The 12,236-nt window shown below is 39.1% G+C and overlaps 1 protein-coding gene across 1 annotated transcript; it reads right to left on the minus strand.

The window, feature by feature from the left end:
- Positions 1–2,339: 2,339 nt before the first annotated feature.
- Positions 2,340–8,899, minus strand: LOC308130777 (uncharacterized protein). The gene is made up of 6 exons (XM_080497232.1): positions 8,792–8,899; positions 8,003–8,152; positions 4,807–4,941; positions 4,454–4,594; positions 3,291–3,431; positions 2,340–2,654 (listed from the first exon to the last, which is right to left on the minus strand). Exons 1-6 carry the CDS (start codon positions 8,874–8,876, stop codon positions 2,647–2,649), a joined length of 660 nt encoding a protein of 219 aa, XP_080353358.1. The 5' UTR covers positions 8,877–8,899; the 3' UTR covers positions 2,340–2,646.
- Between the last annotated feature and the right edge of the window lie 3,337 nt (positions 8,900–12,236).

The raw sequence follows: 12,236 nt of genomic DNA on the forward strand, positions 1-12,236 counted from the left end.
GTGGTGCTCTTGAAGTATATGTGGCAGAGAGGTGATTAAGCCCCTGATGTGACTCAGGTGTGTTGCCTCACCTCTCTGCCCATCAAGGAGGAGCCACTGGACACACAGGGGTGACAGGAGGGAGTGAACACACGGTCTCACAGAAGAGCTGGAAAGAGGCAGTGGTGTCTGGTGTGTGTTTTGGTGTTTGTTTTGATTTATTTTAATAAAATAATTGTCTCTGGAACTCCAAACTCTGTCCCTCTGTGGCAGAAACCAACAGTGGCATGCATGACTTCAACAATATGTGATACAGATCAGATAATCCATCCATCCATGGATGGATGGATATCAGATTAAATCTTCGATAATAACTGTCTTTGATCATTATTAATCACTATCGATAGCCAAACTGCCCAAACCCAACATAATTGGTACCCGGTGCAGAGTCTCCCAACATAAATGGTACCACGTGATCTTTATGAGGTAAGAAATCCCTAAATTACCACATAAATGGGTCTCCAAGACATTGGATTCACACAATCGGGGCTTTTTCATTATTTACATTCTGGATCGATTTGCTTCATCCTCGCCATTGAACACATGTTAGAGCACAATATTTCCCAGCTTGCCCAAGGTGGCGATTCTAGACAAATGGTCTAAAACTGTATTTTCTTTCTTTCATTTATGGCAAACAGAGTGAGCAAACCAACAAGAACATGTTCATCTTTAATGAATTTTCTGTCACTTGAGCCAAAAATTAATGAAGCATGCTTACAATAGCAAGGCAGCACTTAATCCATAAGTGATGGCGAAGTTGGGCGCAGCAATGGCTTCTCAAACTCCAGGTTCACAACTCCTTTGAGCTTCTCCTCTGTGCCAATGTTCAAATCTGTGACCTGCTTCATCAGCTGGTCAAACCTCTGAGGAGTCATCTTGTTCAGGATGCTCCGGACTTTCCTGAGGAGCTCCTGGGGGCTCCAGTGAGAACAAATTATTAATCACTGAGCCAATCAATCAATTAGCTTGCTTACATGCAAATCCTGTTCTTGTGATTTCTTTTTGTTTTGCTCAAGTTTGTTTATTGAGTTTTTACATAGACAGTTATACAAATAATGGCATTTCAAATATCAATGTTGTGTCAAATATAACAGCATATGCCAAAACAAAAGCAAAACAAAGAACCCCCCCCCCCCCCCCCCAACCCCCCCCCCAAAAAAAACTAAACCAAATAAAACACATGCCAAAGTGTCCTGAACCCTGAACTTCCTGTGTGAATGCAGTGTTAGAGTGAATGGTTGGTGGTGGTCGGAGGGGCCGATGGTGTGAAATGGCAGCCTCGCTTCTGTCAGTCTGCGACGTAGTTTACCACCATCCAGTATGGAATAAATGAATAATGCAATGTAAAGCGTCTTTGAGTGTCTAGAAAAGCGCTACATAAAACCAATGCATCATTATTATTATTATTATTATTATTATCTTCAGGGGATGTGTAGAAACATTTCCAAGATGGCAGATGTTAAACTTTTATTTAAGTTGTACATCAAGTATTAGGCTTAATTCAAAGTTTTGTAAATTAAGTTCCCTTCTCGTGGACAGAATGCTGAGATAAAGGATTGGCACCTTACAGGGTCGACATATATTGTGGGAATATTGTGAAATTATTCCAGGATCTCTCACAACAATATGAGATTAAAATCCCATTTGGAAATATTTGAAAATTGGGCATGTTTTGAAGGGTGTTGGCTCATACTATCAGGACCCAAAGGCTGCGGATAAAGTCAATATGATTACAAAGACTTTTGGAGAGGACAGGATGGTTCTATATTACAAGCTTCTGCTCAGCTTCAGTGAGAATAAATCTCTGAAATAGGCATGGGGAAAAGACTTAGAAGCTTCTTTTGATGAGCACAGCTGGTAGAAAATATGTGCTCGTATTTGTACTTCATCAGGTCCCTCAGAATGAGACTGATGCAGTTCAAAATATTACAGTGCTTCTATTGTAGATTATTTAGAATAGGTTCGTTTGAGTCAACATTTTGCTGAAAATGTAGACAAGTTACTGGTACTTTAAGTCATGTGCTGTGAACTTGTCCACAAATCCAGCTGTTTTGGTTCCTCATCAGCATTAACAGAACTTGATGTCTTGAGAAAGAAAACCTATCAGTTGAAATCACTGTATTTTCAACAAAAATACTTGTTCATGCTTATGGAAACAATTGTAAAAATAATTCTCTTCAAAGAATTATGTGAGACTAACTTGGTTTTACACTCCTACTCAAAACTTTCTTCCTCAAAGGAACTGCAGATACAGAAATATGGTCAAGGCAACATGTAAGGTCGACACAGATCCTCTTTTGATGCAACTTTCTTTTATTGGTTTATAAAGAACAGATTCAAAGCAAGAATTACCATACCATTCTTGAGAAGAAGGGCATAGCATAATATCATCTCATCATTAAGATCAATTACTTGTGAAAACCAAAGCTCAAATACCCAGCATTGCAGTTGATTAAGTAGGAAAATCTCACAAGAGATATTTTCCAACAAATTTTATGATTACAGCATGAAAGAAACAACAGATTTGTGCGCCCAGGATGAAGAATCCAGCTTTTTGTAGATCGTTAATCAGTAGACATCACTGCCGGAATGCCCAGTGAAGGCTCATCAGGGAGCTGGAAAATCATAAAAAAGTAACACTGTCAATTACAAAAGGAACCCACAACCGCACAAGGGAGATTGTCTTTTAAATGGTAAGTTGTCATTCTCTTTGTTCATATTTATATCTCAACCCAATGTTAAACACTAAAACCATAAATACAAACATGTCTACAACTTTTGATGCAGCACTTATTACGTATGAGGCAGCCATAGTCATTAAGGCACATATGTTTCAAAAATGGTTGACACTTGGTAACCCTGCACCAGTAAAAGTTGGAGCACAATTCTGACTTGACTAACAATGAAATTGATGTCCAGAAAAATGAAAGAGATTATCTAACTCATGAAAGACATTAACGGTCTATAGAATTTATCTCTGGATTCTTCCCATCAAAAGTGACTTTATTTCATTGCCTGACTTATAATTCAATAATGGCTAAATGTATGTGTGCAGTTAGCTCCAAGAAGCAAACAGTGGCCAATGTGGAACAATGTAAATAACTTAAAGTGATAAATACCTGCAGAATCTGTTCAAATACATTTTTCATCCACCTCAAAGAGCCCATTTCTACTCTCGCTTCAACACTTTCACTTTCAGTCTCAACTACACAGTGAATATTTAAAAAGACATTATTTCATTAAAATCTCACCTCTTGGATCCAAGCAGACACGTCCACATGTTGTACTGCAACATTTCTGAAGTCCAGGGCATTGGAAGTTATTATTGCACATTTGTTGGTCAGAGCAGTCTGTAGGTCGGTCCCTCATCCTGGGGCACCTTCCTTGCTTGACTGAAGAAGAAGAAGACAAATCAACATCTGCCAAAAGCATCTGGACAATGAGACAACTTTTGACTCAATGTTTCACAGAACCTTAGTGTGAAGTAACCTGTGACATAAATGTCCCAAAATATAATGAGCTAAACAGTTAAGTTGATACGAACAGCAGAAGAGGGGGACACACAATCTCATAGACACACACACACACGCATGCACGCACGCACATACACACACACACACACACACACACACACACACACACACACACACACACACACACACACACACACACACACACACACACACACACACACACACACACACACACTAGAAGTTAGTAGTCTGAGCCTCCTGCCCTCGTCATGGTTGGCAGCAAGTGACTTTTTGTCTGCTTGTTCCTCTTCGTCTCTATCCTTTCCTTTTCTTTCTTTCTGTTCATTAACCTCAACCAGAACAGTGGAAACCCGCCACCTCTGACTCTGGTTCTGCAGGTTTATTCCTGATAGGTAGTTTTTCTTTCCACCGTCGCTTAACTTTGTTCGTGTGGAATTGTTGAGATTTACTCGTACTTGGTATTTTAAAATGAAATTAAATTGAACGCAATAAAAAAAAAAAATCACTGTATTTCATTGCCTGGTAGATAATTCAGTAGATTATTCAACAAAAGCTAAATGTAGGTGTTGTTAACAAACAGTAATGTCAAAGAAGCAAACAACTCATGCAAATGTTTTGCCAAGTAGAGCTTGTCATTCTCTTGACCAGTAGAAAATGATTCAAAGAAAATGAATTCATTATGATCTATCCTCCTAATATATTAATTTTAAGTACCTGCAAAATCAGTTCAAATATGTTTTTCGGCCACTTCAACAAGCCCATTTCTACTCTTGCTTCAACATTTTCACTTTGTGTATAATTAACATCATGTATTCTAGTACCTTCGTTGAGAAACTATTTTTCTCTTTCAAAAAATATGTGCAAATTGTCTCAACTTCACAGTGAATATTTGATAAGATGTTATGTCATTCACATCTCACCTGCTCGTAGGCAGACTTTTCCACAGTCGAAAGTGTCGCAACATTGTTGAATTCCAGGGCATTGGAAGTTGTTTGTGCAACTTCGTTCCTGAGAACACGTCAGAGTTGCGGGGCTCAGGCGGGGACATGCTCCTGTCTTGACTGAAAAAGAAGAAGACAAATCAACATATGCCAAAAGCATCTGGACAATGATGTAACTTTTGACTTGCCAGTTCATTTAGTGGATCAATAACATCATGCATTCTCGTCCCTTAGTTGAGAAACGATTTTCTCTTTCAAAACATGTGCATTTTGAGAAAAGTCACAACTTCACAGTGAATATTTGAAAAGATGTTATTTCATTCGCATCTCACGTGCTTCAATGCAGACAGGTCCACATGGACTGGCACAACATTTGTCAATTCCAGAGCATTGGAAGTTTAGAGTACACGGTTGTTGGCTCGAACAATCCAACGGGGTGGACGAGTGGGGACACCTTCCTGCCCTGACTGAAGAAAAAGAAGAAGAACAACAAATCAGCATCTCTTCAAAGAATCTGGACAATGATGTAACTTTTGACTTTCTATTCCACAGAAGGTTTTTGTGATGTAACCTTTGACAAAAATGTAGTAGCTTCAGAAAATATGATATATTACACAGTTGAGGTGATACGAACAGCAGAGGATGGGGACACACATCTTCATTAGACAGACATGGACAGCAGTCAAGCTCCTCTCATGTGTAACCAGTTCCCAGTTTCAGTTAGGGATGCAAACACAGTCTTTACTTTTAAGGCCTGGCTCATTCCTTTATGGACCATTTTCTATTAAAGCTGCTATAAGGTTTAAACTGCTTGGAGACCTTTAAAGCAGTTGTATGCTTGACGTACGGGCGGGACGTTTGGAACTTAAGGACTTCACATGCTCTCTGCAAGGCTCATCTGTAGAGCTTGCACAGGTCGCGGGTGCACACATGATTGTGGCCATGCTCCACTCTGGGCTCACTTCCATGCGGGTTCCATAATGTAACATAACAATCCCGAAAACTTGTCCACTGCTGCTGCCCGGCATTCTCCACCTTTCCTAAAGTAGTTTAGTTTTCATTTCAGGAGTTCTGAGTTGTCTGGGTATCTTTATTTGCTTTTAAATTGTGATTGTTCAGACGTGGAGACGGGGGATCTCCTCACACAAGCAGTCAGTAGTCTCTGACGTATGCACAGTTGGCAGCGCACAGACCATGCAGTCACAAATTGTGGGCTGCGCGCATTCAAACGCAGTGGGGATGCAGAGGACAGGGTGGATGACAACTTTGACGTCACTGCACACACGTACATTGCACAGAGCATGTTCAGGCCTGTTAAGTCAAAATTGCCTTGTTATTCAATTATGTCATCATTGTGGTAAAGGAGGGGCTTCTTGCAAAGGCCTGTACTGCAGGGCTGGAGGGAGGCACACACAGCAACTCACAGCAGCTGACCAGGTGGGCAGAATCAATCAATCAGAAAGGTGACTGAAGCTTCAACAGCTTTCAGCAAAGAAGCCAGTGCCCTGCTTGGTAGTGGGCTTATGCAGAGAGACAGGGAAGCATCTACAAATATCCAGGAAGGCAGCAGGTAAGGCAAAAAATGAAGACTCTCTGCTGCTTTGTGTTGATTCACTGTGATGTGTGCTGAGCTCGCTGATTTGATTTCAGTAATTAATTGGTGTTTTTGTAGTTAATTTAGTTACATTTAAAATTGTGGTTAAAATCTCTACTAATAAACCAAATTTGCTAATTCAGGTACTTTAATTTACAGTGGAGTACATTTCATGATCTTATATATTAAAAGTAGAATTTGTGGTGATTAAAATACCAGTTAATGACCGATGAGAATGCATTTTGTTGGAGTAAAACACTACAAAATAGGAACTTAACTTCAACTTAATTAATCTAAATACTCTTGTCTTGTTGAAATATATTTCCAGTACTTTGTTTACCTATGAGTTTAGATGACTAAACAGAAACGCATTTCAATGTGAAATAAGTTGCATTTGTGTGGATACATGTACAGTGACGTGATTTCTTTGTTGTGATTTCTGTTAAAAGGTTTTCTACCTGCAGCGAAGGCTGTACCCACATCCAATAAATAATGGAGAAAAGGAAAGAATGACTCTGTGGTGATTGAGTGGAACCCAGTTTGAGCTCTGGGTAGAAGCTGCTTGTCCCTTTTTAAGTGAGGAATCTACAACAACCAAGGTGGAACTTGACAAGGCCTTTAAGCGTGTGGAATTGGCATGAGAGAATGTGTGTGCCATTTATTTTACATGCGGCCTCCTCCTCTTCAACTCCGCCTTTTTTCCCGTCTCCGTCCATCTGGTCAGAAAAATTTGGAGGCGCACGGTAACGTCGTACATAGGGGCGTGGTGGCTAAAATCACGTAATTCGGCCGCATGAAACTGCAGAGCTTTCAGACACGTCAAGCATAAAACAGCCTTCATTCCCAGAGGAGAATATTTGTGGAATTGTATCTTAACAACATTGATTGGCAGTGAGTATGCCATGCAAATTGTGTATTGTTGATCAAATTAAGCAAGCACCTATTAATATTTTGCACAAAATATAAATAACAAATGTATACTTATCCAGATTTTTTGAAATTGAAAAGATATTCCTTTTGTCATAGCAAAATAAACAATATACTGTTATTGTGGACTAGAATAGAGAATTATTTACTATGTAAAAGAAAAAATCATGTTCAAATTGATTGTAAAAGTGTAATTGCATATTATACTTACAAAAATAAAGACATAATTTATAGTTTAATAATTAGAATTGTAAAATTTCACATTCACAGATACACATTAGCAAAACTAAACTAAAATGTTAAGTTTTATATTGAATTCAAAGAACACATTAAAATACTAAGTAACACTTTTTTTTTAATTTTACTATTCATTTAAAATAAATCATCCTTATTTGTATTTGTTGTAGTTGCAATCATATAGTTATCAATGTAATGATCATAATCTCTGAGACATAAACATGTAATCACACATTCTAAATGAGACAATGCCAGGAATTTATGATTGGTTGTACATTTTTACAGAAAGATGCCAGGAATATCTTTGGAAGTCATAAACACCAAATGTAAAGCTCATCCACAAAATCATTCAATAATTGTTTGGCAAATTGCGTGTCTGTCTCTCATTAAAAGTGGTTTCTCCGGTTTTAGTATTGCAACTACAAAAAAAAGCTTGCGGATGCGTCAAGCATCTTTACTGGGCTTTCTTTTTTGCTTTTTTAATTTTGCTCATTGCTCTCCATCTCTAGCCTCTGCTTTTATTCTTGAATCACAACCGGAATAGCACGAAGCCGCCACTGTCTGGTTTTGTCTGTTGGAATACATTTTTCACCCACCTCAAAGAGCCCATTTCTACTCTCACTTCAACACATTCACTTTGCGCATTATCATCATGCATTCAAATACCTTAGTTAAGAAACTGTTTTCTCTTTCAAAAATAATTGTGTACTTTGAGAAAGGGCTCACCTTAAGTGATTATTTGAAATTTTTTTATTTCATTCACATCTCACCTGGTCGTGTGCAGACATTTCCACAATCAGTTGAACAACATTTTTGACGATTATGGCAAGTGCTGTCATCACTGCACCCTTGTTGTCCAATACACACTAATCCGGAGAGCATGGCAGGGCACACTCCTCGATTGCCTGACAAATCAAGACCTGCCAAAAGGAACACACACACACACACACAGGATAAGCAAGAAATACAATTGAACAAATGTCCTATTATACAGCCACAACTACACCTCATATATATTTACCAAAAGCATTACTATCAATGAAATAAGATAGAAAAAACTTATCAATAAAATGAATTTTACTGTCATAAAGCAGTGATCATTTGTCTCGAAAATCCACCCGTTACCTTTCCTCATAAACAGTTCCATCACTATGTAATAAAAGTTGTTTGAGTTCAAACCATCAGATCTTTTCTGTCGCTATGAAGCCCAATGCTGAAAGTTGAGCCTGCTCTGTCTTTTTTCTGGCATAAGCTCTAATTGACTGACTATTCTGACTGCTCTTGATGTATACTGTCACCACATGAGTTTAAGCCACAGGTGCCTGCACTGTTGATTCTGAAGGCCCAAAGGCAGATTTCTTCCATCCTGACAATGCTTGAAATATGATTGAACCAGAGTCCTATATAAACATACTTCTGGAAAAAGTGAAACAAGAAGAAAAGCTATGAAATGAAAACTGCTGGTAAACTGAAGATGTTATTAAGGTCATTCAATTTGAAAGAGGAATTCTTATCATTCAGTCAGATTACATGTCTAATAGTTGTAAGTAAAAACAAACCTGTCATATCTGAGACAGAATCTGAGTGCTCAATTGCACCCAGAATCAGGATCAATGCACAGACTGAAGCCAGGCGTCCCTCCATATCTGCTCTTCCTGCACAGAGAACACAACACAAACTGCACAAACTTCTTGGTGTATATGTACTGTAAGCAGAGGAGGAAGTCAGACTTGCTCTGCCCAGCCTATTGTACCACTTAATTACCACTGGATGAGTATGCGGATGCATGTCACTCCAAAGGAGTGCCATTGGTGGATTTTGGTGGGGAAAACACAGAACAAGTTTCTATTAAAAGTTAAAATTAAATTCCAACACAATCAAAGTTGAGTTCAGCAACTCTTAAAAACCTGTACATCAAACCAGGTCAAACAAGAAATACCTTTGCAACAATGAACATTCCAGTCTTTTTCAAGAAAAGATCAGTTGAATCACAGCCATGGAATTATGGCTTTGAAAAGTACAATCGATATAATAACAATGATATAATCATAATCAGCCCTCCATCAACATCTCCTTTTACCGGAGATCTGAGAAAACCTCCCAAATACATTTAATTTAATTCACCCCTCCAGCAAACAAACATATTGGACCTTCTTGAGCTCACATTAAAACATGATTCCACTTTTTCACACATTATGAAGAATTCAAATATTCATGTTCACCCTAAAATTTCAAGTATGCTCAAACATACTTTATGTTAAATCGACCCAACTCATCAGTTACAGAAGAGCTGCCTATTGTTCAGAATCCTCCTGCTGTTCTTAACAAAATCAGCATACCTGAAAGTATTGCAAGAATCATACATTCAGTTCCAGTAACCTGGATGATTGTCACGATGTGTTTATAGATCTCAGTAAAAAAAAAAAAACAAGTTAGACAACTGTCCTAAGTGACACAAAGGGGTGGAGCACATCATACCCGAGGTTCCAAAAGAAAGGATCCACTTCAAAATATAAATGGTTTGGGTATAAATACGTCTCAGGAGAAGGTTTATATTAAGTCAGAAGCAAAAAAGGTGAAGCAGCTTTTTAAACAATAGATTTGACTTATTTTGCCTTTATATAACTGTTACTTTATTTACGGTGGTGTTACTATATAACACCACTTTGCTAACGTAGAAGTAAAATATTTAACAGCATGTCAAAATAAACCCTCAACCACAAAACAGGTCTTCAGATTCATGTTATTTTCATTAAAAATGTGACTTTTGCCTTCTTTTGGTGGAAGACAAACACGCAGCAGCACTTGTAAAGTCCTTGGCAGTCATAGTCATCATCGCACTCGTTTTTCTCTGGGAGAGAACATGTTAGATCTGCGGCCCAGTCAGACCTGGGGCATGCTCCTGACTTGACTGAAGAGAAAGAAAGCAACAAAACAGAACATTTGAAAATGCTTTTTTGTTTGTTTGTTTTTTACTATTTGTTGCCCTCAGAAAATGGTCAGGTCTTGTCCTCTTTGGCAGTTTGTAACACACAAGGTTTTCACAAAATGTTTCCTATTTTCATTTGAATATATATAAAAAATTTTATGTTTCAGTGGGAGAGTAACAGTGCCACCTATAAGGCAAAGATAAACATGAGGGAAAAGGAATTGTCTGTTATGGCAAGGCAAAGCAAATGTATTCATATAGCACCATTCAGACACAAAGCAAATTCAGTGTAACTAAATAAAAGAAATCTATTAAAACAAGGTGAATAAGATTCTTTATTTCAAGCAATTGAGATTGAGAGATATACAAAAACAGCAGAATAAAGGAATGAAAAGGAGAATAAATAAAGTAAGTTATATAAAGGCAAAACAAGTCTAATCTATTGTTTATTAGAAAGCCAGAGCAAATACAATTGTTTTCAGGCCTGATATTGAAGTATGTCAGCAGTCCACTGGTGTTCAGGAACTTTGTTCCACAGGTGAGGCGCGTAGGCACTAAAAGCTGCTTCACCTTTACATCATTGTCCAGATGCTTTTGGCAGATGTTGATTTGTCTTCTTTTTCAGTCAAGACAGGACCATGTACCCTCCTGAGCCCCAGAACTCTGACGTGTTCTCAGCAACGAAGTTGCACAAACAACTTCCAATGCCCTGGAATTCTACAATGTTGCGACACTGACTGTGGAAGAGTCTGTTGAGGGACTGACTGATTTGAGTGAAGGTCCCCATCCCCGACTACGTGTGGCGCTCGTGTGTGCATGAGATGGCGATGGAATGTTTTCTGTACTGGGGGCATTTTTCCATTTGACTTGATCAATCTATGCTGGCCGGGAGTGGAGTGTACTTGGTTTCTCCCTTTCTTTTTATTTATTCATTTTTTTCTATCACGGTTCACACTCAGAGAAGAGACTCAGGTGCGAACAGAAACACAGCAATCAGGACAACGCTCATAACACTTTATTAAGTGATGAGGCAAAGTACTCAAAACCAAAATATAAAAGGAAAGCAGAACTCTAACGAGACAGAACTAAAGACTACCCAGGTACTTTAAACTAGAAAAACTGAACTCACAGAGGTCCCAAGACCTAGTCTACACTACACCAGCCAAGAACCACCCAAACAAAACTACAAGGACCCAGCGGGAGACTAAAGGAGCACACTGGAATGAAGCGGCAAATGCGGAAGGGCGTGTTTGGCGCTGGAGGACACGGGAGGTGGCGTTGTGGTGAAGCCGTTGCACTGGGCCAAGAACAGAGTCACAGGCAGGAGCTTGGTGCAGCAGGGTGGGGTCCGGTATGTAGGTAGTTTTACAGTCCGGCGCCGAGTCTTTATCTGATGCCAGCTTCAAAGAGAGAGAGGTGCATTGCTGAATGAAGCCACACCCTGTTGCAGGTGAGCGCACTCAGGACGTCAGCCCTGCACTCCTCCACACCTCACACAGCATGCAGCAAATGCCCACGTAGGAAAAAAGGAAAGGAGGGAGGGGGAATGGAAACAATGCTGCCACGAGGCAGAACCAGAGGTGGAGGTCATCACATTTTCCTTTCTTTTTTTTGTTGGTGTTGGTTTTTTTTTTTGTTTTATTATGTTTTGTTTTTTTGGGGGGGGTGGGGTTCTTTGTTTTGCTTTTGTTTTGGCATATGCTGTTATATTTGACACAACATTGATATTTGAAATGCCATTATTTGTAATAACTGTCTATGTAAAAACTCAATAAACAAACTTGAACAAAACAAAAAGAAATCACAAGAACTGGATTTGCATGTAAGCAAGCTAATTGATTGATGTTCTCAGGGATTGGTTATTTTTTTCTCACTGGAGCCCCCAGGAGCTCCTCGGGAAAGTCCGGAGCATCCTGAACAAGATGACTCCTCAGAGGTTTGACCAGCTGATGAAGCAGGTCACAGATTTGAACATTGGCACAGAGGAGAAGCTCAAAGGAGTTGTGAACCTGGTGTTTGAGAAGCCATTGCTGCGCCCAACTTCGCCATCACTTATGGATTAAGTGCTGCTGCCT

This window comes from Blennius ocellaris, assembly GCF_963422515.1.
Source record: "Blennius ocellaris genome assembly, chromosome: 5".
Classification (NCBI taxonomy): Eukaryota; Metazoa; Chordata; class Actinopteri; order Blenniiformes; family Blenniidae; genus Blennius; species Blennius ocellaris.

Excerpts from the sequence above, each read along its gene's own strand:
- LOC308130777 (XM_080497232.1), bottom strand. The coding sequence starts at position 8,876 with ATGGAGGGACGCCTGGCTTCAGTCTGTGCATTGATCCTGATTCTGGGT. Across the intron at positions 4,595-4,806 it reads ACCTGTCTGCATTGAAGCAC|TCAAGACAGGAGCATGTCCC; the intron begins GTGAGATGCGAA and ends CTTCTTTTTCAG. Across the intron at positions 3,432-4,453 it reads AAAAGTCTGCCTACGAGCAG|TCAAGCAAGGAAGGTGCCCC; the intron begins GTGAGATGTGAA and ends CTTCTTCTTCAG.